General features: G+C 46.3%; 1 protein-coding gene across 2 annotated transcripts in view; it reads left to right on the forward strand.

The window, feature by feature from the left end:
• The window catches only part of UXS1 (UDP-glucuronate decarboxylase 1), a 96,755-nt gene extending 83,924 nt beyond the window's left edge, over window positions 1-12,831 (forward strand). For both annotated transcript variants that reach the window (XM_047852846.1, XM_047852847.1), the window contains exons 11-15: window positions 2,830-2,873; window positions 6,422-6,482; window positions 9,836-9,893; window positions 11,802-11,905; window positions 12,263-12,831. In XM_047852846.1, coding sequence (XP_047708802.1) covers window positions 2,830-2,873; window positions 6,422-6,482; window positions 9,836-9,893; window positions 11,802-11,905; window positions 12,263-12,394 — 399 coding nt within the window. In that variant the 3' untranslated portion in view covers window positions 12,395-12,831. The remainder of the gene's footprint in view (window positions 1-2,829; window positions 2,874-6,421; window positions 6,483-9,835; window positions 9,894-11,801; window positions 11,906-12,262) is intronic.
• Window positions 12,832-24,701: the final 11,870 nt, after the last annotated feature.

Genomic DNA, 24,701 nt, shown 5'->3' on the forward strand with positions numbered 1-24,701 from the left:
GATGAAGGATACGATACTCTACAGAAACTTAAATCCAATAGGACTATATAAGGATGCAAGGGAAGAAGGGTCCGGGGGCACCGCTCACAGTGCAGTTGAACTAAGTGCACACACTGGAGCACATCTTCAAAGTCGATCATCGACAGGATCCAGGAGAGTTGTGCACGGGGGATCCCCGGGATCCTTGCATTCCTGCCACAGCCTGGGCATAGGGGTCCTCCCATTGCCTCCTTCTGTAACAGGGACTTTTCCGAGGGCCAGTTGCTACCCCACTTGGACATCATGTGGGACCTCAGTGGAAGGTGTCTGCGGTGGGGGTGCTGCTGAGTCTCTGGGTCTCAAGGAGACAGACTGAGCCCCGCCTCTGCCGACTCAGGTGCCTACAGCTGGGGAGGTGTGCCTGAGGACATCCTGGCCTCTGGTCATCCCTGCCCCGTCTGAGAGGGCCCTCTGAACAAGGCCACTGTGCGAAACACTCAACAGACGCAGCTTGCTTGAGTTTTCCCTCTGGGTTTACGTTTTGTGAGCGTCGCCATCACGATTCTCTTAACTCCTGTTGTTGAGAAGGCGTGTGGTGTGATTCTTCAGAGTCCTAACGCTGGCAGCCCACTTAACCTGCCCCTGGCTCTGGCTTAGCCAGCCCGCGGCACTGGGTCCCGTCACGGGGACGGAGGGCTCGTGGGAGTAGAGACCACGCCTGCAGCCAGGCACGTTGAAGGCCGTTGCCGCTCTGCACGTGCAGTGGGCTTCTGTGCGTGTTGCCGGCACGTGGCAGCAGACCACCTGACCCGCTGTCGCAGGGACCTGACCAGGGGCGGCAGGAAGGTGCAGGCAGAGAGGAGTGTCTGCACCCTCCGTGTTGACTCCGCAAGCCGGGAGCGGCAGGTACATGGCCGACAACCAACAGTACAGCTTTCACATCCACAAACCTATGCATCGAGGATGCGGTCACTCGGGTTGAGGGGGGTCGTCTAAATCGGATCACATTATAATGACATGGGAGAATGGCTCAGTGCCAACTGGTAGGCCATCGCTGACAGCTGAAGCTACAGGCCGTTCTGAAATTACTGATGCGATGGGGCAGGAAAAAGATCCCCGGACTTGGAGTCAGGGTAGACTTTGCTCTCCTGGATCCCGGTCACTGCAGCGCTCTGAGCTTCCATGACCCCATCTGTAATGAGGTTGTACGAAAAATACTATGGGCGTCACACCTGCAGGACCCCTCGGATGGAGGTGGATTTCCAAGGGGACGAGCCAGCATTGCAGTAGTGGATGGCCCTCCCCCACTCCCAATTCTACTTCCTACTTACTGGGCCCGAGGCTTCCTTTCTGACTTGCCCAAATGTAGCAGAAGGGCCAGCAAGACCAAGGCTTTGGGTTCAGGCAGAACTGCCCGGAAAGGGTGGGTCTGCTTCGGAGAGGTGCACTCCTCTTTCTTCGATGTTTTGTGTCTTGTAGACAGAAGGCTCCCTAAATCAGTTCCCTGGGCTTTTCTCACTGGGAGGGCCTTCGCCCCAGTAGGTCAATCTGATGCCCCTTTGACGTTGGTATATGCAAATGTTTATTCAGGTAAGACAAGCAGCCTTCTATAAACCTTTTAAAGAAAGAAAAAGGCAGGTGCCTGTGAGGCATGCTTTTCTCCCTTTACCTGTCCCTTCCCATTTGCTTCTCCAGTCCGGCGGCCCGAGCCCTGCATAGCCCTGTTGGGAAGCAAGGCCAGGAGGCTGGTGTGGACTGTGGGGCTCTTGGCCTCCGGTTCCTCTTTGGCATCAGGCGGCCTGTGGCAGGAGGCGCCGGTGTTGTTCTGTTCCGGCTTGGAAATCAGGCTGTCCCAGAAGGCGGTTCGTCCTCCCCACTGCCACCGTCCCACCGCAAGCAGGCAAACAAAAGCCCTGTGGCTCCTTCCTTCTCTGTGACTGTAGGGGGTGCTTCAAAGAGCCTTCTGTGTCCATCTCTTCATTCTAAGCGGTTGTAAACTGCAGAGCTTATTACAAGGTTACTGTTCAGCACATGTTCGTGGAGCACGGGTGGTGTGTGCTACAGCAGGGAACGGGTGAGTCAGACATGGCGCCTGTGCCCAGGAGCCCACAGCCTAGGAAGCTGGTGTGAGTGGCAGAGAGAGTCTAGAGGAACGGTGTGAATGGCTGAGCATCAAGGGCAGAGTCGTTCATTCTGGCCTGGAGAACGAGCCAGAGAAGTGTCACAAGGAGGGGACGTTTAGACAAGGGGGTCTGTAGCGGTGGAGGAAAGGAACCGAGTGGAGGCCCGGAGACATGACGATATGCAGGGGACACAAATGGAGCGTTAAAGCCCTCCCCTTCCTCTCTCCCTCCACCTCCGTCTCCTATCCAGAGTTTCCTGGGTGGTTCTCAAACTTGGCTGCACATTAGGATCGCCTGGGGAACTGGTGGTAAACATACCGAGGTGCCTGCCGCCTCCTCCCCAGAGATTCTGTGACTGGTCTGACTGAGCACCAGCTGTTCTGATGGGCAGTCGGGGTGGACTGTTACATGTACTGCTCACTGCTTATGCGTGTCCGTCACCCTGCTGGACGCAGAGGCCCCAGAACCCAACGTAATCCATGACCCATCACAAGACCGCAGTAGAAGCAACTCCTTCTGCTGCTGACTCTGGAGGACAGACTTGACACGTGTGTATGTGCACATTCTCGTGTTGGGGCATTATTTTGAAGTACAGAGTGAGTTGTTGCATCACTGCCCCTCCGCTGTCAGTTCTGAGGTCAGTCTGTGCCCCTGGAGTTCTCAGGAACCCCGTTTTCCCATTGCAGTGTGGTTTTCTCGGGCAGCCTGACTGTTGCTTTCCTCCTAGGTGTACGGATCCGGGTCGCAGACGAGAGCGTTCCAGTACGTCAGGTAAGGCAGCTGGGCCGCTTCCGGCAGAGGTGGTGCGGCCCAAACAGCCTGTGTCTGTTTTATACATTAATTATTTTCACATCTCTGTCGTGGCTCGGTTAAAAGTCCATTTTAATTTTCAGATGGAAAGCCCTTGGGGTTCTCTGTTTAAAAGCTAAAATTCTAGGGGCGCCTGCCTGGCTCTGTTGGTGGAGCATGTGACTCTTGACCTCGGCGTTGCGAGTTCAAGCCCCACGTTTAAAATCTTTAATTTTTTTTTTGCAAGTAAGTCCCAGACTTTTATGACTCATGTGCTAATCTTTTACTGCCACCTAGTGTTTCATAGGGAAACTTGCCCAGTTCTGAGGGCGACTTGATTTCCGGTTCACACCAATTGGAGAGATGGCCTTAATCATCCAGCAAACCTACAGGTGCTGAAATCAGACCCATTTGAAATGTGGCTTTCTGGGGCGGGTGAGACTGTCCTCATTAAGGGAAAGATAAGGTAGACTGTCCTCATGTCAGATTTTATGCTGGAACGGAAAAAAACACATTTGAGAACTTTGTTGAATAGTCTCACGTGGTAATTTTTATCGTTTTCTTGTTAATCCTCATATGTCTAGTTTTCTTGTCAGTTCAGTTGGTGACATTTTAAAATGCAGCTTGGGTTCTGGGAAGAGAGTACTTTATAAACAGTTGGATATACCAAAATATTTTCCCACATGACATGGTTACTATGAGTTCTTTATTAGTTTCTGATATCCTAAATCCTCGTAAAATCCAGCTCTGCATCTGGGTACCCTGTATTTTTCACTTTTCAATGCAAATACCCTGGGATGCCTGTCATTCGGAAAATGCTATTCCTGTTGTGTCCCGAGGCCATCCCAGGGGTGCTACAGCGGTGATGGGGTGGTGGGGGGTGGGCACAGGTCTGGGCCATCTTGGCCAGAGCAACCACATAGACTTTTGTCTGATTATGTGAGAGTCCTGGGTGGAAGTCTCTTTGAAAAATAGAACTTCTAGGAAAAAAAAAAAAGTCTTTTAAACAAAAATAAAAACAACTACCATAGATTTTTTTTTCCCCCAAAAGTATTTGTTAATTTTCACATTTAGTCTAAAAGAAAGCTATGAATAAACATACATCATGGTCAGTGGTTGTTTTTTTTGTTTTGTTTTGTTTTGTTTTTTTAAGCTCCCTGGCCTTGAGTGTCTTGCCGAGCAGGACACAAAGCCTGGGAGTAAAATATAACTGGTACATTTTGTTGCCCAGATACTCTTAAGAAGGGATTTAACCAGGAAATTTGCAGCAGCCACTCCTTCAGGATTGTTTTCATTTCAAAGCACTTACCCCAGGAACCATGCGCTCAGAGAAAATTCATCATGCTACATTTCTGTATCCGGACCATCTTAATTGGACCTCTGGGTATCGAGCACCATCTTTCCTAATAACACACTTTCATCCCACCTGCCTTCGCCCACCCCCAGTCTGTGCACATTGTGAGGGAGTCCTGCAGTTCCTGGCATTTCCTGGAGCCACCTCACCGGTGGCCCCCAAACGTCTCCAGCTGTGACAGCTCGTGAACTGTCATTGAGACTGTGCAGTAACAGAGCAGTTAGAACTGGATCTTTTTCGCCGTGCTCATTATTTCAAAGGCAGCAGATACAAAATTCATTTAAAATAGCCTCATACTTCTTCTGCCAGTGATTAAAATATTTTAAGAATTCATTGGTGCACATACCGACACCATGCCAGCTCAGGACCAAACGTGCCCACGGTGTGTGCTCCGATGGCTGTAGCAAGCTCGGGCAGACCGCGCTCCTGACTTCCAATTTTTGTTATTCAAGACCCCGCTGAGGCAGATAACTTACAGTTTTGCTATTTTTACCAAGCTGTTTTTTAGAAACTGAGAATTTGTTTACTTTGCAGTTAAAAATGTGCAACGTCTGAGTCTGTGCTTACTGTACTAAGTTAAATTTCCAAAATCCACAGTTGCCCTGAAGCGACATTTCATGGTTTCTGAGGTCCAGGTGATCATACCATACACATTCACATCTTGGCATGACTGGGTCTGATGTTTTCACGGTCAGGTTACAGCCTCATTCACACAAGAAAGTCATGCTTTTTTTTTTTTTTTTTTTTTAAGTCACTTTGTCAAAATGACACTTTCAAAGAGCTTCAGGTTAAAAGTGTGATCTATGCAATTTTGACCTTAAAAGTTGCCAGCTTATTACATAAAAGATGCGTGTCCCTGCCACGAGGATGACTGCACGAGTCCGTTGCCTTCCAGTTTAATGCGGGCCCTCCCTCCCCCACCCCACTTCAGTTCAAAAAATGATTGTGGATGCTACGGAATGGCAGCTTTTAACGTCTTTTTACGAGTTATGTAGTGGCCGATGCCATGAGAGACGTGTTGTGATGTAATATAATAATTACTGCCATCGTGATGAAGTGACTTTTTGTCAGTTTCTAGAAAAGTCATCCAAAGTCAGCAGTTACTTGTATTTGTGCTTGACCTATGAGAGCGGAACGGACTTGAGGCATGTTCACATAAAATACTCAATCGTCAGAGACAAAAATTCAGAAAATAGTTTGCTAAATATCCCACCCCCCAGATTTTTTTTTCCCCCCAATGAAAAGGAAAGCAAAAACAGGTTTTCTTTTGGAAATTGACCCTGGCAACCTGCTCCTTGCTGGTAATGACAGAGGAGGAGGGGAAGGTTTCAACATAGACTGCCTTTGGATCACCAGAGCAGAACTTTAAACATCTCCTGAGCAGCACAGCCGATGAAAATAGACGTAGAACAAGTGCTTGTGTGCCACAGTGAGGTGTCATTTTTACGAAGTAACTTTTTTTTAACAGAGCCACACTTTAAAGCCTCTGAAAATAAGAACCAAACCTTGGTAAGCGAAAGTTTGCTTACTTCTCTTCACCTTCATGGCCCAGTCGGTCACGATCCATCTGAAACATCCAGATCCCCTGACCGTTCCATGCGAGGAGTCTGGGGGGGTGGGGCGGGGGGAGGTGGCAAAGTGAAGTTTGAGGGGCGGCAGCAGTGGTCCGGTTTATTTCAACCTGCATTGTTTGGCTTTATCTGTGATTTGCCAGTATGAGAATTACATACTGGAGTGCTCTCATTTCAGTGGGTCTTTTATTTTTTTTTTTTTGAATCATTGCTTTTTCACATGGACCAGCTACATGGTTCACATTAAACATGGACTTTTCATCAGAAGCTGTAGAAACACCATCTTTTGGGGTGTACGCCTATTTTATTTTTATCGCTTAATCATTGAAGTGTTCCAGAAATACACAGAAGTAGAGCACGTAGGCCCATCAGTCAGCTTCCATCCTGTTTAGCCGTCTGTCCCCCACACACTGACAGCGAATCCCAGACATCATGTCATCATCCATGAGTACAGCATTCTCAACGCTGCTGATTTGCAGGATTTTGCTTTTGACTGTTGGTTTTCCATTTGGGTTTTGGTTTTCTTCCGGGAGATGGGGTGGGTCTGCAGGGCACCTGGGCACTATAGCAGGTGACGCCTGACCCTGCCTTCCCGTCTTTTCCAGCGATCTGGTGAATGGCCTCGTGGCTCTCATGAACAGCAACGTCAGCAGCCCCGTCAACCTGGTGAGTACGTCCGCCCCTTCCATGCCCCCCAGGTCATGTTAGAGTTCCGTGCTTTTATAAAACCATGCAGGGCAGCAGGCTGTGCTATATTTCCCAGCAGCACACGTAGGCCATACGTGTGTATTGCCTGCTGAATAACAGAGGAAAAAATAAACACAAAACAAAATAAGAGTTTGCAAAGGAGTAAAATGTCTGCAAGGCATGGATGAATGGCATGATAAACGCTCACCCACCTTCGTGGGGCGCCTGGGTGGCTCAGTCAGTTAAGCGTCTGCCTTCGGCTCAGGTCATGATCTGACAGTTTATGGGTTCGAGCCCAGAGGCGTGCTGTGTGCTGTCATGACAGCTCAGAGCCTAGAGCCTGCTTCAGATTCTGTGTCTCCCTCTCTGTCTGCTCCTCCCCCGCTCACACTCTATTTCTCAAAAATAAATGTTAAAAAAAATTTTTTTTTAATAAAACAACAACAACAACACTCACCCACCTCTGTCATCCTGAATGGCCTGGGTCTAAAAATGTGTGACAGGGGCGCCTGGGTGGCGCAGTCGATTAAGCGTCCGACTTCAGCCAGGTCACGATCTCGCGGTCCGTGAGTTCGAGCCCCGCGTCAGGCTCTGGGCTGATGGCTCAGAGCCTGGAGCCTGTTTCCGATTCTGTGTCTCCCTCTCTCTCTCTGCCCCTCCCCCATTCATGCTCTGTCTCTCTCTGTCCCAAAAATAAATAAACATTGAAAAAAAAAATTTTTTTTTAAATAAATAAATAAATAAAAATAAAATAAAAATGTGTGACAGCCTTTGTGGCTGTAGATGGACATTTTTTTGTGTGCATTCCTTTCTCCGTTGTTTGACATAATAAATCTACTCTCTGTAAGACATTTTTAAGTGAGAGATCACAGAAGTTGTTAAAGTTTCCCAGTTTCTGATCACATCTGTAGTTCAACTGACTGCCCCGAGCACCTTTGTTGCTTCTTCCTTCATTGCTTCCCATGGTCCCAGAGTCTCTCTGTTGGAGGGATCAGAAGGTGGTTTTGCCCCATGGTTTTCTGCTTGGTGAACGTGCTTCCCTTCAGAGCACTTCATTCTGTCTCTGGCCAGTTCTCACTGGCAGGAAGAGTTTCCTTATATTTGGAACTATAATCTTGGTATCTGTGAGCTAACCACTGGCCTTACTTCCCAGCATGGGGGCCATTCACAGCTAGTCTAATGGCTCTATAGTGTGGTAGCTTTCCAAGGATTTGGAGGGCAAGGTCAGACCCTCTGAGTCTCCTCCCCAGCTCTCAGCCAGAGTTCATATTCATGTCTGGAGTCCCCCTATCCTCTTGCTTACTGTCTTCTGAATGGCTTCATTCCATCTTGTTTAATTTTTTTTCAATATTTATTTTTGAGAGAGAGAGAGAGAGAGAGCGAGCGCGCGCACAGGGGAGGGGCAGAGAGGGAGATACAAAATCTGAAGCAGGCTCCAGGCTCTGAGCTGTCAGCACAGAGCCCAACATGGGGCTCGAACCCATAAACCGTCAAATCATGACCTGAGCCGAAGTTGGACACTTTAACCAACTGACCACCCCCAGGCACCCTCGTTCCATCTTGTCCAGTGTATACTGTCCATCATTCAAGATATTCTGCCTATGGCCCCTGACAGTAGCTTCTTTGGAGCCATGGCCTCACCTTGACAAGACTTGGAGTCTGTTTCAGGTGCTTCTCCCAAACCACCTCTTCCTGCTTCCTGCACAGGAATGGTCATGCCTGCTTATTTCTTGAAACCACTTCCCTCAAAAACCTTTCCTTGTACTTTTCTTTGTAACCAGCAGTCAAGCTGTAGACTTCCTGTCTCCCTGAGTTTGGAGGGAATTCTGACCAAATAGGAGACATGGAGTCATCACTCCCTTGTCTGGCTGTTGACCGATCATGGGGGCCAGTTGCTGCAAGGGCCTACGTAGGGCTACCTTCATGCACTTTTGAAGAAACGTGAAGTTAAAAATAGAATGAGACACGTCTTGTGAGCCTCAGTGTCTTTTGAGCGTTTGCTTACCTGATACTTTAAAGGCCATGCCACCCTCATCCTGGGTTTTTGCTCCAGACCCTTTAAAATGTGCATGTTGTCAGTTATCGCCCTCCTAAAGTAACCGATCTTGTCTTAGATACCCGGCTCCTTCCTTCTTTGTTTCTGGGGTTATGTGGCTTTGCACAGGGCCATTTGGGAACTCCCATCTCTTATAGAAACCTGTCTTCCCTGAAGTCTGAAAAATGTCTGCCAGTAGTCCTGACATAGACAGGGCCCCTCCCTCCCAAGTTCCTATCACTCCACTCTGCTAATTAGTCCTTCCTTTGTGCTCATATATAAGACCAGGGTCCCTTCCTGCTTCTCTTTCCTTCTAGCTTCGACCAGACCAGGAAGTTGGGAGTGCAGCGTATTTAGGATATGAAATTGCCAAACTTGATGGTGGCCTCTTTGTGATGGAGAGGAGGTGGCAAATAAAAGTAGCAGAATTGGGGGGCACCTGGGTGGCTCAGTTGGTTAAGCGTCCAACTCTTTCAGCTCAGGTCATGATTTCATGGTTTGTGGGTTCGAGCCCTGGGTCAGACTCTGCGCTGACAGCACAGAGCCTGCTTAGAATTCTCTCTCTCCCTCTCTCCCTCTCTCCCTCTCTCTCTCTCTCTCTCTCCACCCCCCATCCCTGCTTGTGCGTGTGCACTCTAGATAGATAGATAGATAGTAGCAGGAATAGGAAAGGAAGAAGGACAGTGGCTGCTGTCATGTGTGAGGGAAGAAAAAGGAGAAAATGATTTTCCTTAAAGACCCCAAAAGCAAGCTCACTTTATAAACCACATCGAGTCTTTCCCTCTGGCTTGCCCAGAGCCCTCATCCATGAGTGCATTTCATTTCTGTTACAGCTTCCTTGTGCAAGTTTGCAAATTCATTATTACTGAAGTTGTTAACACAGTGCATCCAGAGGGAAATATATTGTCTTAGGAGAGCTAATTTGCAGCACCAAACTTTTATGCAAAGTGACAACGCAGTTATAGTAACGTTAGATACGGAAATTGTCCTGGTCTTCTAGGCCAGGTAACGTGCATGTCCTTATTAGATGCTCTTGACCTAGCTGATGGGTGTTCTTGTTAACAGAAAGTCTGGAGGACAAAAGCAGTACTCGGTACAATTTCGTACTTTGCTGGAGGGATTAGTCAGCATCCCGATCAGTTAAGCACCTGATGAAACAGGAAGAGGCAGGAGCCTGGTGACTTTCTAAGATGCCAGAGTTAGCCTGTGGATGCTTTGAAGATCTACATGCAGTTTGAGTGGTAGAGATCTCTGCTGTTGGGATTACACTTCTAATCAGCAACCGTTTCTTCCTTAGGGGAACCCAGAAGAACACACAATCCTAGAATTTGCTCAGTTAATTAAAAACCTTGTTGGTAAGTAGGACAAACACCGTGCTGAGTGAAATTGGCAGCGCTCACGCTATCAGTTAATAACACCTTGACTAAAAAATGTGTAATTAATACAAGCTAATTGAATTGGATAAAAAGCAGAACTTTATCAGGAACACTTAATTGTTTTCTGATTCTTTAATTAAGTAATGGGAAGATAAAGACGAAGGGGCGTGGGAAAGGAGATGGGTTGTGGTCACAGCTGCGTCAGCAGGTCGCGGTGGAGCAGGAGGAAGCGCTTGTTCCCAGGGCTCAAGACACGGTTCTGGTGGAGCGCTGCCCAGGTGACGATTGTTTGGTGTCCAAACAGTCATCACTGACAGTGATGAGAAGGGTATTTTGGAGGTCCAAGAGGGAGCGACACCAGCTTGCATGTTTCTGACAGAACCTGTTGGCGATTTCAAGCTCTTTACAGCTCTGGCCAACTTGGCCATCACCCACTGGAGGCAGCGTAGACACTGGGAGTAGCCCCAGTCAAGGGCGTACTCTAAAAGCTGTAAGAAGCTCGTGTATCTTCAGCCAGCCCTTGGGCTGCAAGTGTGCACTGGGCAAGCCTGTCCTCACTTCGGCACACTTACTGGAGCTCTGGGAAGTCTGGCTCGTAGGGGGTGTCTGTTTTCCATGGTTGATCGAGAAATTTGAGTCAAGACACAACTAGACTGGAGTGGTTAGACCTGGGGTAAGCCTAACATAGGATGTTCTGAAGTGCCTTGCCTGTTCAGACCCCACACTTAGGTGTGCTGATTCTTCAGGGCTGTCCTTCCTGGCATGGGGCTGTCATCTACCAGCATGTTCTAATCAGCTCCAGACAGTTGTACAGGACGGGAGCTGACCTTTCTCAGACGTAAATTGCAGGATCTCACAGCCCCAGTTGCCTCCCCTAGCTCTATTCCCCCTGCCTTCCCACTCTGGGTCTGCCCATCTCTACCCAAGTAGGGAAGGGATGTACTCAGATAACAGCTTGTCTGGGATCTAGACCATTCAGAACCTCTACCCCAAGTGGGGCCCATGGGATACTTGTTAGAAGTGGAGAATCACACACACCACCCATGTCTTCTGGATAAGAATCTGCATTTTGACAAGATCCTCTGTGGTTCTGTGAAAGGCTGAGTAGTAAGTACACCAGCCCAAACTGCAGAGGCTTAAAACAACAACCATCCTATTTGTTCACAAATCTGTGATCGGGGCTGGCCTCCGCTGGGGATTTCTTCTGCAGGTCTTGCTGATGGCCCCTGGTGTGGCTTCATTCTGCTGGCCAGCAGGGAAGGGGCCCTGCTAGGATGCGGGACAAGCCAGGTTCTCTGTCCTTCTGCATGTGATCTCCCCAGCAGGGCAGCTGGACAGCTTATGTGTTGGCTCAGAGCTCACACCTGCAGGTGAATAAATGGTCAGGTCTTCCATAAGGCATCAGCCCGGGACTGGCCCACGGTCATTCCTCCTGTACTCTACTTGGTTAAACGAGTTGACAGCCGGCCCAATTCCAGTGAGGCACTCCTGAGGCACATGAACGCCTCAGATGTGGCTCACTGGCGCCATCGGCATCACAGATGACCACACTCCCCATTCACCATTTTTACTTACTTCGGAGTCGGACCCTGTGGGCATGCCTGCTATGTTCGCTGATGGTGGCTGGTCTGCCCTGGATCTGGCAGCTAGAACAGGCCCTGTCCTTCCTCTCAGGCCTGTGGAGGCAGAGTAACCACCTCTCACCAAGCTCTCATAGGACCAGAGGTACAGTTCCTCACGTGGCTCAGTGACTCCGTGAGAAATGTGTTCTGCGATGTGCTCCCTTGTTCACTGCACAGATGGGATTTTGCTTTGAGGCATATAGCAGAAGTCACACCCAGAGTGGTTTGTGATTCTCTTACCTTTCTTTTTTCTGCAACAATTCAGGAAGTGGAAGTGAGATTCAGTTTCTCTCCGAAGCCCAGGATGACCCACAGAAAAGAAAACCTGACATCAGAAAAGCGAAGATGATGCTGGCATGGGAGCCCGTGGTGAGTGCACGGGCCCGACGCTGCCCTGTTGACAAAGGCCCGTGGTGGTTTTCTTGGGCGCTGGCGTGGTTGGGCAGACAAGATGTAGAGTTTTCTCCAGGCTATTACATGGCTTCTCCTTTCATATGTTGTCTTCTGTTACGGGGGGAAATGGGAGCCCACGATGCAGCCTGCTCTTGTAAACTTGCACACGCACGTGGCTGAATCCGTGAAAGCAGCATCCGGGGTGGTGGCACGGTGCTGTGAGTGTGCCTCCAGAGGGCAGACCCCATGTCAGCACTTCCTTCCTGCTTCCCCAGGAAGGTAGGCTGTTTCTTGACAGTGACCTTGTCTCCTGTTCTCTTTCTCTTTAAACAGGTCCCGCTGGAGGAAGGTTTAAACAAAGCTATCCACTACTTCCGCAAAGAACTTGAGTACCAGGCAAATAATCAATACATCCCCAAACCAAAGCCCGCAAGGATAAAAAAAGGACGGACACGCCATAACTGAAAACCTCACTTCTCGGGATGGGAGACTCCATGTTTCACACTTGATGGGATGTATTTTTTTTCTTTTCTTCTTCTTCTTCTTTTTTTTTTTTTTTTTTTAAAGGAAAGACTTAAAACAGGTGTCATGAAGAACAAACTGGAATTTCATTCTGAAGCTTGCTTTAAAGAAATGGATGTGCCTAAAAACTCCCCTCCAAAAACTGCAAATTTTGCCTTGCACTTTTTAAAATCTGTCTTTTTATGTAAAATAGCGTAGATGCATCTTTGCGTATTTTCACGTTTTTTATCTTGCTACGAGAGCATATGTTGTGACTGTCGTTGACAGTTTTATTTACTGGTTTCTTTGTGAAGCTGAAAAGGAACATTAAATGGGGTGAAAATGCCAATTTTATTTATAAAAGTGGGTACTTATAAATGAGACGTTGTACTATGCATAAAGAAAAAAAAAAAGCAAACTTAAGCAGTGTTGTCAGTTGGGTGGCACACCGGCATTTATTCCTCAGGCAGATAAAAGATTTCTGTTTGAGGGCTTTATGTTTCTTTTAATTCAGAATTTTTCCAAGGTCTCGTTTTTAGTTGCAAACTGGACTTTGAAATACTTCTGTTGGTTATCACGATCAAGGATATTCGAAATCACTACTGTGTTGTGCTGCGTATTTGGGGTGGGGGTGGGGGGGACAAAGTTAACGTATTCTTGGTTAACGGTGGTTAAATATATGCTATTTTAATAAAATATTGAAACCCACTTGTAGTTCTAAAGATTGGTTTTCTGCTTTCCATGTGTATTATTGAATTGCTAAGAAAAATACTGTAGGGGGGCACCTGGGTGGCTCAGTCGGTTAAGCATCCGACTCTTGATTTCAGCTCAGGTCATGATCTCACAGTTCATGGGTTCAAGCCCCAAGTTGGGATCGGTGCGGACAGCAAGGAGTCTGCTCAGGATTCTCTCTCTCCCTCTATGCCCCTCCCCGACTCGGCCTTCCTCTCTCTCTCTGTCTGTCTGTCTGTCTGTCTGTCTCTCTCAAAGTAAAAGAAGAAGAAAAATACTGCAGAATTCAGAGGAAAAATCTGAAAACAACCAGGTTGGTACATGTAATTTGATGAGTGGCTATTAAGAACTGCTAAGCTAGCAGGGCTGAATGTGTGTAGCATGCTAACTGCAGCGTGGAGAGATCTCTCAGCGTTCACCCAGGATCTGAGTCTGCACGTGTCCCTCTCTGGGCAGCACAGACCAGATGGAGAAAAAGCAGTGCTCTTTGTTGTATGATCTGCAAGCGAGGCTCATTGAGTGAAAACTTTGAGAGCTTTTGCTTTTGTTAAGAATTCTTTCAAGGTTTGGGGGACCTGGGTGGCTCAGTCGGTTAAGCAACCGACTTTGGCTCAGGTCATGATCTCACGGTTCATGAGTTCAATCCCCACGTCAGGCTCTGTGCTGACAGCTCAGAGCCTCGAGCCTGCTTTGGATTCTGTGTCTCTGTCTCTCTCTGCCCCTCCCCTGCTCACACTGTGTCTCACTCTCTCAAAAAATAAACGTTAAAAAAAATTTGGGGTGGGGGGTGCCTGAGTGGCTCAGTCACTTGGGCATCTGGCTTCTGCTCAGGTCATGATCTTGCGGTTTGTGGGTTCAAGCCCCGCGTCGGGCTCTGTGCTGACAGCTCAGAGCCTGGAGCCTGCTTTGGATTCTGTGTCTCCTTCTGTCTCCGCCCCTCCCCCACTTGTGCTCTATCAAAAATAAACATAAAAAAAATTTTTTTTTAAAGAATTCTTTCAAGGTTTAGCATTAGGATTTTTTTGTTGTTATTCCTTTTAAAACAAATGGAAGAACAATGCGGGAAGTTAGAGCGACTGCACTTTCCAAGCCAGGTGGCTCTACATGAGCAGGCAGAATGCTTGTTTCCACAGCTAACCCTGGAAAGCCAGACTCTCCTGCCCTTCAAAAGCACTTAGGGATTTTTTTTTTCTTAATTGGACATGTTTTTCCCACCGAATCTTGGAGGCCAGGCTAAGGAAGCTGTGGTTCTGTTTCATTTGTCATGCTAATCCCCAGAAGACTCCTGGAGCTGAGGATCATTGCTAGAATGGACCCTGTGTCAAGGAGAAAGAGAGGATTCAGGGAAGGTTTCTTATTTCAGTTGTCATTATTTTGGCCTGAAATGTGCGATACGCCTTTTCCTGGGCAGAGGTGAACAGCTGAGAGGTTTGAGAGCCGCTAACGGTGATCGCAGACATGAAGAGCAAACAGAGACCTGGAGTGAACTTCTGTAGACCTAAGCTGGGCAGTACAGTTTGGGGTAGCCAAAAGCCTCGGGTGCACAATTCTCTTACCTTGTTATTTGCTTGTGTCTAGAATTCTGGAATTCTTTTGATTTCTGTCCCCATGATTTTCATAAAAATTTTCAGGAAATGAGAAAGAAGGGGATGAAGGACCATGTCTGATTCTCCCTAAGCAAAAGGGTCAAGGGAAATAATGTAAGCTTTGGATTGAGCATATGAAGGTCCCAGAGAGAGAAGAAAGCGGTATTGAGGGAGCCTGGAGAGGGACGGGGGGGGGGGGGGGGGGGGGGTAGTGATGATGCCCCTACGTGTCAGGATCAGCTCCTGACCTGGGCATCAGTGCTGGGGCACAACTCCTCTTCCTTCCGTGACAATGGGCTCAAGCAAGGTGCACATCACAGAATCAAAACTTACTGGTTTTCAGCTATACACTCTTAGATACTGATTCTGGCCCACTGTCCCCAGTTAGACTCTCACAGCAGCCTGGTTACCACTCCGTGAGCCCTGGTGGCATCTTCAGTCACGACATTGGTGCTGCATGGGCTGCCTCTCTGAGGGTTCTGGGCTGGACTGTGAGCTTGACTTCATCCTCAATTCCAAAGTTGTATTGAGTGAAATGCTGGTCTGGCCATGGAGTGACTTACCATTTAGCCTCATAAGGGAGACGGAAGATTTGGGAGCTTTTCAGTGATTTCCTGGGGCAGAGGAGCTGTGAGTTTCAATTTGCATATACAGGTGATTTCTGTGTATTCCCTAGACTTTCTGTGGTTGATCGTTATATCTGATAGGGAGTTGAAAAACTGCATCGCCCTGAGAACTGTTTACTATATGGAGGAAGGGACGCACACTGCTTCAAAGACTAGTAGGGCTTTGTTCTAATTACCAAGATTGACCCACCTGTTTCCTCTGTTTTAAAAATTCTTGACTGTGTCCTATTTGTACCTTAGGCAGGCACATTAGGAATCAGGGTCATTTTTTTATCTACAGCTGTGCTGAAGGAAGGAAAAAAGAAGGTTTTACTATCAAAAATCTTTTTTTTTTTTTTCTCCTTTTAGGTGGGAAGGTGTCTAGTGGGGGCCGGCATGATTTCCCGTTCTCCAGGTCAGTTAGGCTCTGAGATAACCCCAGCAGGTTACCCTGGTTGACTAGTGTCTCTCAAGGGCAGGTCTTGTTAGGGACAACTGGGTACTCTGGTCTACTTCACAAACAGTTCCTTCCTCTCTCCTGAGCACACCAGGAGCATGAAGTGTTTCTCCGCTCTTCACCGAGAGAACCAGGTGGAGCTAGAGAAAAAAACACAAAACCGCGGGTCCCCCTGTGACCAGCTCCCCCTGGACTTCTTAACCAAGCCTTGTCCACACTGAGCCTCCAGTAGTTTGTGCATCACAGTTCAGACTTCACTCCCATGGTCCTTGTTCGCTCAGAGCTTGCTTTCCTGCAAAGTTGTGATTCTGTATATTCTCCAGTCTCCAGTTTGGAGGAAAGCACTTTGCCCTGTGACCTCACTACTCTGTTGAATGTTAAGAAGAATTGGCGGTGGTTCCAGTTTTGCTTCTCAGCAGTTGGGACGGAGGAGTGACTTGCAAGCTCCTTCCACGGCGGGCGCGTGCAAGAACTTTTAACGGTGTTTGAAAGTCTTACTATCTGGGTACACTTTGAATTTTGTGTTTCTGTGTTTGTTATGATATATTTCGTTTGGAATGAAACTAATGTGATGTGATCTAAAGACCCGGGATGCAGGAGGCGGAAGATTCACTGGCTTTACCATTTACCAGCCACAGAAGGTGAGTTTTTAAAGAAAAGAAGATAAAGAATGCAAGGAAGAGACTTCTGTTTCCAAGAATGGAGTAGATAAGACTTTCCCTTTTCTTCCCAGGAAGCACAATTTAAAATTCTGGACATTATATATAAATCAAACATAGGAAGGCTAGGAAATGGATAGAAGAAAGCAGACAACTGCATACCTCAGGACCTGAGGAAGGTCACAGTGGTGTTATGCGTGGACTTGTGTCCCTTCAAAAATTTACATGTTGAATCCCTAATCCCCTGGAGCTCAGAATGCAGGAGATAAAGTCTTTAAAGAGATTATTATGTTAAAAAGGAGATCTCTAGGATGGACCCTAATCCAGTCTGATTGATGACCTTGTGAGGAGGAAATTTAGACATCCGTGTGCACGTGCACAGGAAAGACCGTATGAGGACACAGCCAGAAGGCAGTCATCTGCAAGCTAAGGAGAGAGGCCTCATGAGAAACCAAATCTACTAACACCTTAGCCTTGGGCTTGCAGCCTCCAGAACTGTGAGAAAATAAGTGTCTGCTGTTTAAGCCCCCAGTGTCCAGTGTTTGTTATGGCGACCCTAGGAAACTAATACAAGTAGGGAGCTCCCTGGATTTTCTTCTTGCCTCATACATCCCCGGACGGAGAAGCCACAAGCCAGAAATGCCAGTGGACACAGTCAAAGCCCCTCAAACCTGTTCGCTGTAACAAATGTACCAGGAAAGGGGCAGCCTAGTAAGGCAGAAAACTTTCAAACAATGATAGGTCTACTCCAGCCAAATACCACGTGAGAAAATTGTAGCTCAATCCTGTTTCTGCCATTAAAGGCCAAGTTGGGCCTGGAGTTTCCCTTGTCTGGCTGTGACAAGATGCCTCAGCCAGTCCCCCACCCCCACACCTCTCCCTGGTGGTATCCTGGAAGACCTCGTGGGAGCTAGGGACTAGACAGCCTGATATGGGACTCACATCTCTGATGGCTGGTAATGACCCCATCTGTATGATGTAAGACCACGTGGGGGTCATGGACTTCCACCTCCACCCAGCAGTATTAATGTGTCCCTTTCATTTGCCACTGGGGTGGTATCAGAGGCCTTGTGGTGAGTCAGGACTTTCAGCTCTTTGATCAGTAGTTACAAAGCAACCCCAGTGGGGACCACTTGGGCAGCAGTAATGAAGTGCCCCTTCCCCTTCTGGCCTGAATGTCATCCGTGGAGACCCAGTGAGGAGCCTGGACCTCCACCCCCACCAGGTAGTAAAGAGCAGTGCTCCCTCTTACTCACAGGAGCAGTATCAGAGGAAACCTGCCAAGGCCCAGAGTTTTCTCTTAGAATATTGACCAGGTGTCCATGGAAAATCATGTCACCCCAAGAACCAAGATCATACTGAATAAGAGAAGACAACAGATGTTAGCGTTATCTGACAAATATTTAACTTCTATGTATCTTTAGTTTTTGTTTACTGTGAATTATTTTGAATTGTAGTCGACACAATGCCACATAGTTTGAAGTGTACAAAATAGTGATTTGGCAATTCTGTATGTCGCACTATGCTCACAAGTGTAGCTACCATCTGCCACCGTACAATGGACACTACTTCAATGCCATTGACTATATTACTGATGCTGTACCTCTCTCATCCCCATCTGATAAATATTTTAAAGCAGGCATCAAGAAAATACTTCAGCAAGCAATTACAAACATGCTTGGAACATGAAAAATGGAAAATCTCAGCAAAGAGGAGATATGAAGAATGAAATGGAACTTGTAGAAGTGAAAAATAAAATAATGAAAATAAAAAGCTCTGTGGATGGATTCAAGAGCAGAGTGGAGAGGACAAAGGGAAGACGCCATGAACTTGAAGATGAAACGGTAGAAATTACCCAGTCTGAAAAAGAGAATAGACCAAAAAAAAAAAAAAAAAAAAAGATGTATGGAAGTATCACAAAAAATCGGTCATGTCATTGGAGTCCCAGGAGAGGAGAGGAAGATGGAACCAAAAAAAATACTCCAAGAAAAAGAACTGACAATTTCCTAAAGTTGGCAAAGCAACATAAGCCAACAGATTCAAAATGCTAAGCGAACCCCAAATAAGAAAACCCAAAGAAGTCCATGCCAAGACACGTAATAGCCAAACTGAAAACCTATAGCCAAAGTAAAACAATCTCAAAGGCAGCCAAAGGGACAAGACACATTGCCTCTGGGGGCAAAACAGGATGACCGGGGAATTTCTCATCAGAAACCATGAGCCCATGAATAAGTGGCACATTTTCTAAGTGTTGGGAGAAAAGATCTGTCAATCCAGTGAAAATGCCCTCCAGAAATGGACGGGAAAGTAAGACATTCAAGGAAAACTATGAGACGTTTTCACAGCAGACCCACCCTAAAAGCATGACTAAAGTAGAATTCTTTAAACAAAAAGGAAATGACAAAAGATGGAAACTTGGGATATCAGGCAGGAGGGAAGAACATGAAAAGAGCAAAAATAAGAGAAAATGTAATAGGTTTTCCTTCTCTTAACGTTTTCTAAATTATGTTTGATGGTTGAAGGAAAAATTATAACACTCTTGTGGTTTTCAATTAATTTAAAGGAAATAAGGCAATTGTGTATAAATGCTGGAAGGTAAAAAGCTTCCATATTTTACTCAAACTGGTGAAAGTTGATGCCAGTAGATTTTGGGAAGTCGTGTGTACATACTATGTAATATCTAGAGCAACTCCTGAAAGAGATATACTCAAATGAAAAAACAGAGTTGTAAAAAAAAAAAAAAAAAAAAAAAAATGACCCACAGGAAGATGGGAAAAAGGAAAGAAACAAGTAGAAAACAAAACAAAAAAAGGCAGATTTAAGCCTTAATATGATAATTACATTAAACGAAAATGGCCAATCACACCAATTAGGAGACATCAAGAGAATATATGGGAATACTAGGTACAACTCAGTATGTAAATTTGACAACTTAGATGAAATAGACCAATTCCTGGAAAAGCACAAACTAACACAACTTACCCAATATGGAATCTGTTACTTGAATAGTCGTATAAGATAGAATTCATAATTAGCCTCCTGAAAAATCTCCAGGCCCAGAAGGATTCACTGGAGAATTCTACCAAATACTTAAGTCACATCGATTCGACACAATCTTTTTCAGCAACTAGAAGAGGAAGGAACACTTCCCAATTTGTTTTATGAAGACAGTGATCTTTTTTTTATTTTATTTTTTTTAACGTTTATTTATTTTTGAGACAGAGAGAGACAGAGCATGAACAGGGGAGGGGCAGAGAGAGAGGGAGACACAGAATCGGAAGCAGGCTCCAGGCTCTGAGCCATCAGCCCAGAGCCCAACGCGGGGCTTGAACTCACGGACCGCGAGATCGTGACCTGAGCTGAAGTCGGACGCCCAACCGACTGAGCCACCTAGGTGCCCCAATTTTTGAGAGAGAGAGAGTGAGCAGGCGAGGGGCAGAGAGAGAGTGACAGACAGACAGAATCCAAAGCAGGCTCCAGACTCCGAGCTCTCAGCCCAGAGTCCGACGCGGGGCTCAAACCACGAGATCATGACCTGAGCTGAAGTCAGACACTTAACCGACTGAGCCACCCAGGCACCCTGAAAGATTACTTTTAAATAAAGGGAGGAAAATGTGATAGGCATTGAAAAGGATTAAATAGGAATCAGTAGCTAAAAAGGGAATTTCAGTAATCAAGTATTAATGAAATAAAACTCGTTGAAGATACTAAAAAAAAATAAGTGAAGGTGATAACACCCGATTTTCCTACTTTAAAGGTGATAGTGAGGTTGCAGTGATGTAATATACAGATGGGAGGAGGAAATGATGATGATTGTGTTTATACTTCCCACAACAGAACCGTGTCTGAGTCAGCGGCCAGCTGGAAAGATCATAGATGGACAATTAGTCAAAATCATCATTCCTAACTCCACAGGTCAAATGGCAGGAGGTAAAATTCATCTGTCGTCAGTGCAATAAAGACCCACTCATCAGCGTTCTTATCAGCATTTGGGCTTCTTTAATGTTAGATGCTTACCATGTTCTATTTCACATTTGCTGGTCTGTTTTCACAAGATTTGTTTCTCAGCAAAAAGAGAAAAGAAACTGGAAATCAGAAAGGAATAGGATGAGAAAGAGCTCAATTAAAAGCAACAAAAAACTAGCCATGAATTACAGGCAGCGCCCACCACACATCCTTTATAACAGAGTCCACTCTACACGGTTTTTTTCCCCCGGAGCAACTACATCTGCCTCTTGGGCTGCTTCTCTGCTTTTTCATAATGCCGGTGGTCACAGCAGTGGCGCCGCTTGTTGTTTTTGTCTGCCCTCTCCCCAGGCCATCTTACATTAGCGAAGCTAGGTATTTATTTACAAGAAAAGAAATGAACTTTCAAGGGAAAGACGCAGCTCTTTGTAAATCCCGATTCCCTGGAGGTATCTTCCTGTTTTTCCCTCATTGCTACACTGTGATGTAGAGGCAGGGTAGATCACAGACTACTAGAGCCTTTATTGAGTGGCCTGTAGCCTGAATGGAGTGAATCTTTGAGCTGTAACATGTCTGCCATTATCTAGTCTTGCCTATGCGCCTTAGGTGTATGTACTATTAGTTTTATCAGAGAAAAAGGTTTAGTCAGGGTTTCAGAGGAATCAGGTGCTAGATCTCTTCACAGAGGCTCAACAGGGATGGAGAAGTGAGTTGCCGTTGTATGAGAATCACCACTGAGTATTTCAGGATCTCAGACTTCAAGGAAATTTAATCTTCGAACGCAGAATTTGCAGTAAACAATCTTGGCAAAATGTTCACTCACCCTGCTGGAAGCACTTAACCTCGTGAAGCATCCCATTCTACATTTGGAATTTTGAGCTGAAATTGGGTTCTGGTTGTGCCCTTTGGGCTCTCCCAGGACGAGACAAAGACTTGTTTCTTTTGACAGCTCTTCAGATGTTTGAAAATGAGCAGTCCAGTCACTCCGGGCATTTTATCCCTAGCATAGATTCCTGGGATAATCTGGTCATATTCCCCCAGATGCTGTCTACTCAATGTTTAAAAACATGGGGCAGAGGAAGAGGGGGAGAGCAATGTCTGTGCATGTGTCATCCTTCCATTTCCAATCTTTGTATCTTTTTACAATGGCATTCCCCATCCCCCTTTGTTGAAGCTGTATATGAAAATAATTGGTTTATAAAATCCTCGTGGCGCCTGGGTGGCGCAGTCGGTTAAGTGTCCGACTTCAGCCAGGTCACAATCTCGCGGTCCGTGAGTTCGAGCCCCGCGTCAGGCTCTGGGCTGATGGCTCGGAGCCTGGAGCCTGTTTCCGATTCTGCGTCTCCCTCTCTCTCTGCCCCTCCCCCATTCATGCTCTGTCTCTCTCTGTCCCAAAAATAAATAAAAAACGTTGAAAAAAAAAATTTTAAATCCTGGAGAGTAATTCTGATCCATAAAAGAAGACCGTATTTCTTGATTTGAAAAGAATTATGCGGTATGATTTGGAAAGCACATGGCCAAGGGCCTCTGGCCAAGCTTGAAAAAGCTTCCCACCCAGCCTGCCCTCAAGTTCTCATCCTTGATCATGTGAGCTTCTGCTCAGAAGGCAGCCGGCACTGGACGAGTGGGAAAAAAGTTAGTTCGCCATTTCCGGTCTGAGAACAGGTTCAGAAAACCAAAGGCCCATGAGGCACACCTTGGAGAAAGGAGGTGGACATTGCCATGGGGGAAATTGAGGGTAGGGACATGGGGATAAGCAAATGTAGGGTGGTGCATGTCCTGAGGAGGAAGGAGAGAGATCATCTGATATGGGAAGGACCCCCAAATCTGAGTTGTATTCCTGTTCTGTTCCTGTTTCACTTTGTATCTTAGGAGGTGTCTGTCCTTCAGCCCTTCTGGCCATTTTCCCCATTTGTAGAAATGAGACTAGATCAACTTTTCCCTTCCCAAATGCAGTCAGGCTCAATCCAACCCATACTAAAGAACAGTTACTCTGATGGGCTCTGTGCTAGGCTTTGAGTGAGCAAGAGATAGTTATGCCATGTGTCCTGGCATTTCCAGTCCAGCAGAGACCAAGAGGTTTATCAGATAATGTCCCATGTGACAATATTCTCTAGGAAGGTGCTATATCTCAGCACTGTAGCAGAGCCTGTGAGAGGAAGCTGACCCGGAAGAACTGGGGAGGGGAGAGGACAACAGTGAACACTGAAGGAAGTCTGGGAGTTACCCAGGCAAAAGAGGGAGAGGGAACCTTCCAGAAGGAGGGAGTCGATGGCACATTCAAAGGATGGAAAGGCTGGAGTGGCTGAATCAGAGCAAGAGGGAGTGACAGGAGGAGGCTAAAGGGAGAGGCGGGGACCAGACCTCCTAGGATGACTCATGTATTTTCACCTTTAACCTAAGAACAATTGGGAACTTTCACTCTGGATATACTACAGGAATTGGACTGGAAACCCCCTTTTTTTAATTTTTTTTTTTTTTTTTGAGATAGCACATGCCAGCAGGGGAGAGGGGCAGAGGGAGTGAGAGAGATAATCCTAAGCAGGCCCCACACTCAGTGTGGACCCCAATGTGGGGCTTGATGCCATGACCCCGGGATCATGACCTGAGCCGAAATCAAGAGTCAGATGCCCAACCGACTGAGCAACCCAGGCACCCCTGGAAATACCTTTTAATAAACAGTTTCATGAATTTGAATGGGGGAAGATCTTACGTTCTTTGTTTTTACTCTCCCCAACTCAAATGTAGACTTTTCTTTAATTATAAGTATAGGCAGAAAACTGCAATAGTCTTTGCTCTTACCTGGGACTTTGTCGTGTGTACAAGTCAGATATGCATCACATTATACTAGTTATGAATATCTCAGAATAATTTCACTACTCGGAATTGGATTGTCTACCTGGCACCAGATCTTCTTACTCATAGCAAAAGGAAGCACCCTTATTACTATATCACAAATTTGTCTTTTAAAATGTTGGTAAATTTTGGTGCACCTGGCTGGCTTGGTTGGTTGAGCATCTGACTTCAGCTCTGGTCATGATCTCATGGTTCGTGAGTTCGAGCCCCACATCAGACTCACTACTGTCAGCCTGTCATTGTACGGCCCACTTCAGGTCCTCTGTCCCCCTCCCCTGCTGTGTTTTCTCCCCAAAATAAATACTTAAAGTGTTGGTAACTTTTTTAATATCATTGGTTTCATTTTTAATCCTATATATTTTACTTACTAAAAGCATTATGCTTCAGAGATTCCTAGACATACACAAAAAAGTGAGGAACGTCTGATATGAAGTAAATGACCAAATAGGGGACACCTGGGTGGCTCAGTCGGTTAAGTGTCTCCCTTTGGCTCAGGTCATGATCTCACTGTTTGTGAGTTTGAGCCCCACATCAGCTCTCTGCTGTCAGTGTGAAGCCTGCTTCAGATCCTCTGTCCCCCTCTCTCTCTCCCCCCCCCAAATATAAATAAAAACTTAAAAAGTAATATATGTATATAAATGAAGTGAATGACCAAATAGGAGTTCTGTTTCTAGTAGTATGACAGATTAGATAACCTAAATATATCTCCGATAAGGGCAAATAAAGTGCTGAATATCATAATAAAAAACAATCTTTCTAGGTGTTATCTCCTAATGATACAATAGTAAGGAATCCACCTGGATGGATAAACAAATAAACCCATCACACTGAAGCGGGCAGTGAAGATACTTTCTTTCAGAGAGCTGGGTAGGGGTGGATGGGTAGGTTGGGAGAGAGCATCCATGAAAATCTTAACCCCAAGGTGTCCCCATGTGGTCTATAAATCCACAAGTGGAGAATTTAATCTACAGTGGTCCCTGTTTGGTAAGACTCCACCCGTCCCTGCCTCTGCACCCAAGGCCACTCGTAAAGGGAGACGCAAGGGCCACATGGACGAATTCAGCTTAAATCAGGCATCAAATATTTCCCAACCAGACAAAGCTCTAAATAAAATGAGCAGGAATTAGGCATTACATGGAATTAGGCATCAAGATGACATTATGGGTGAAAAACAATGGATAGATGGCAGGGTCGTAACAGATCCACAAAGGCTTCTTCAGATACTGGAGAGAACAAACAATATAAAAAGAAGTTTCATACATTTAAGGAAATAAAAGAGAAACTTGAAAATCTGAGCAGATAACAAGAGACATAACTAAGCATATTTGAAACAGAAAGGGAAGATGTAAGTGAAGTTTATATACTTGAGTAGCGTTTTGGGAAGAAATCATAGAATGGGGAAGAAGTGGC

This window comes from Prionailurus viverrinus, chromosome A3 (assembly GCF_022837055.1).
Source record: "Prionailurus viverrinus isolate Anna chromosome A3, UM_Priviv_1.0, whole genome shotgun sequence".
NCBI lineage: Eukaryota > Metazoa > Chordata > Mammalia > Carnivora > Felidae > Prionailurus > Prionailurus viverrinus.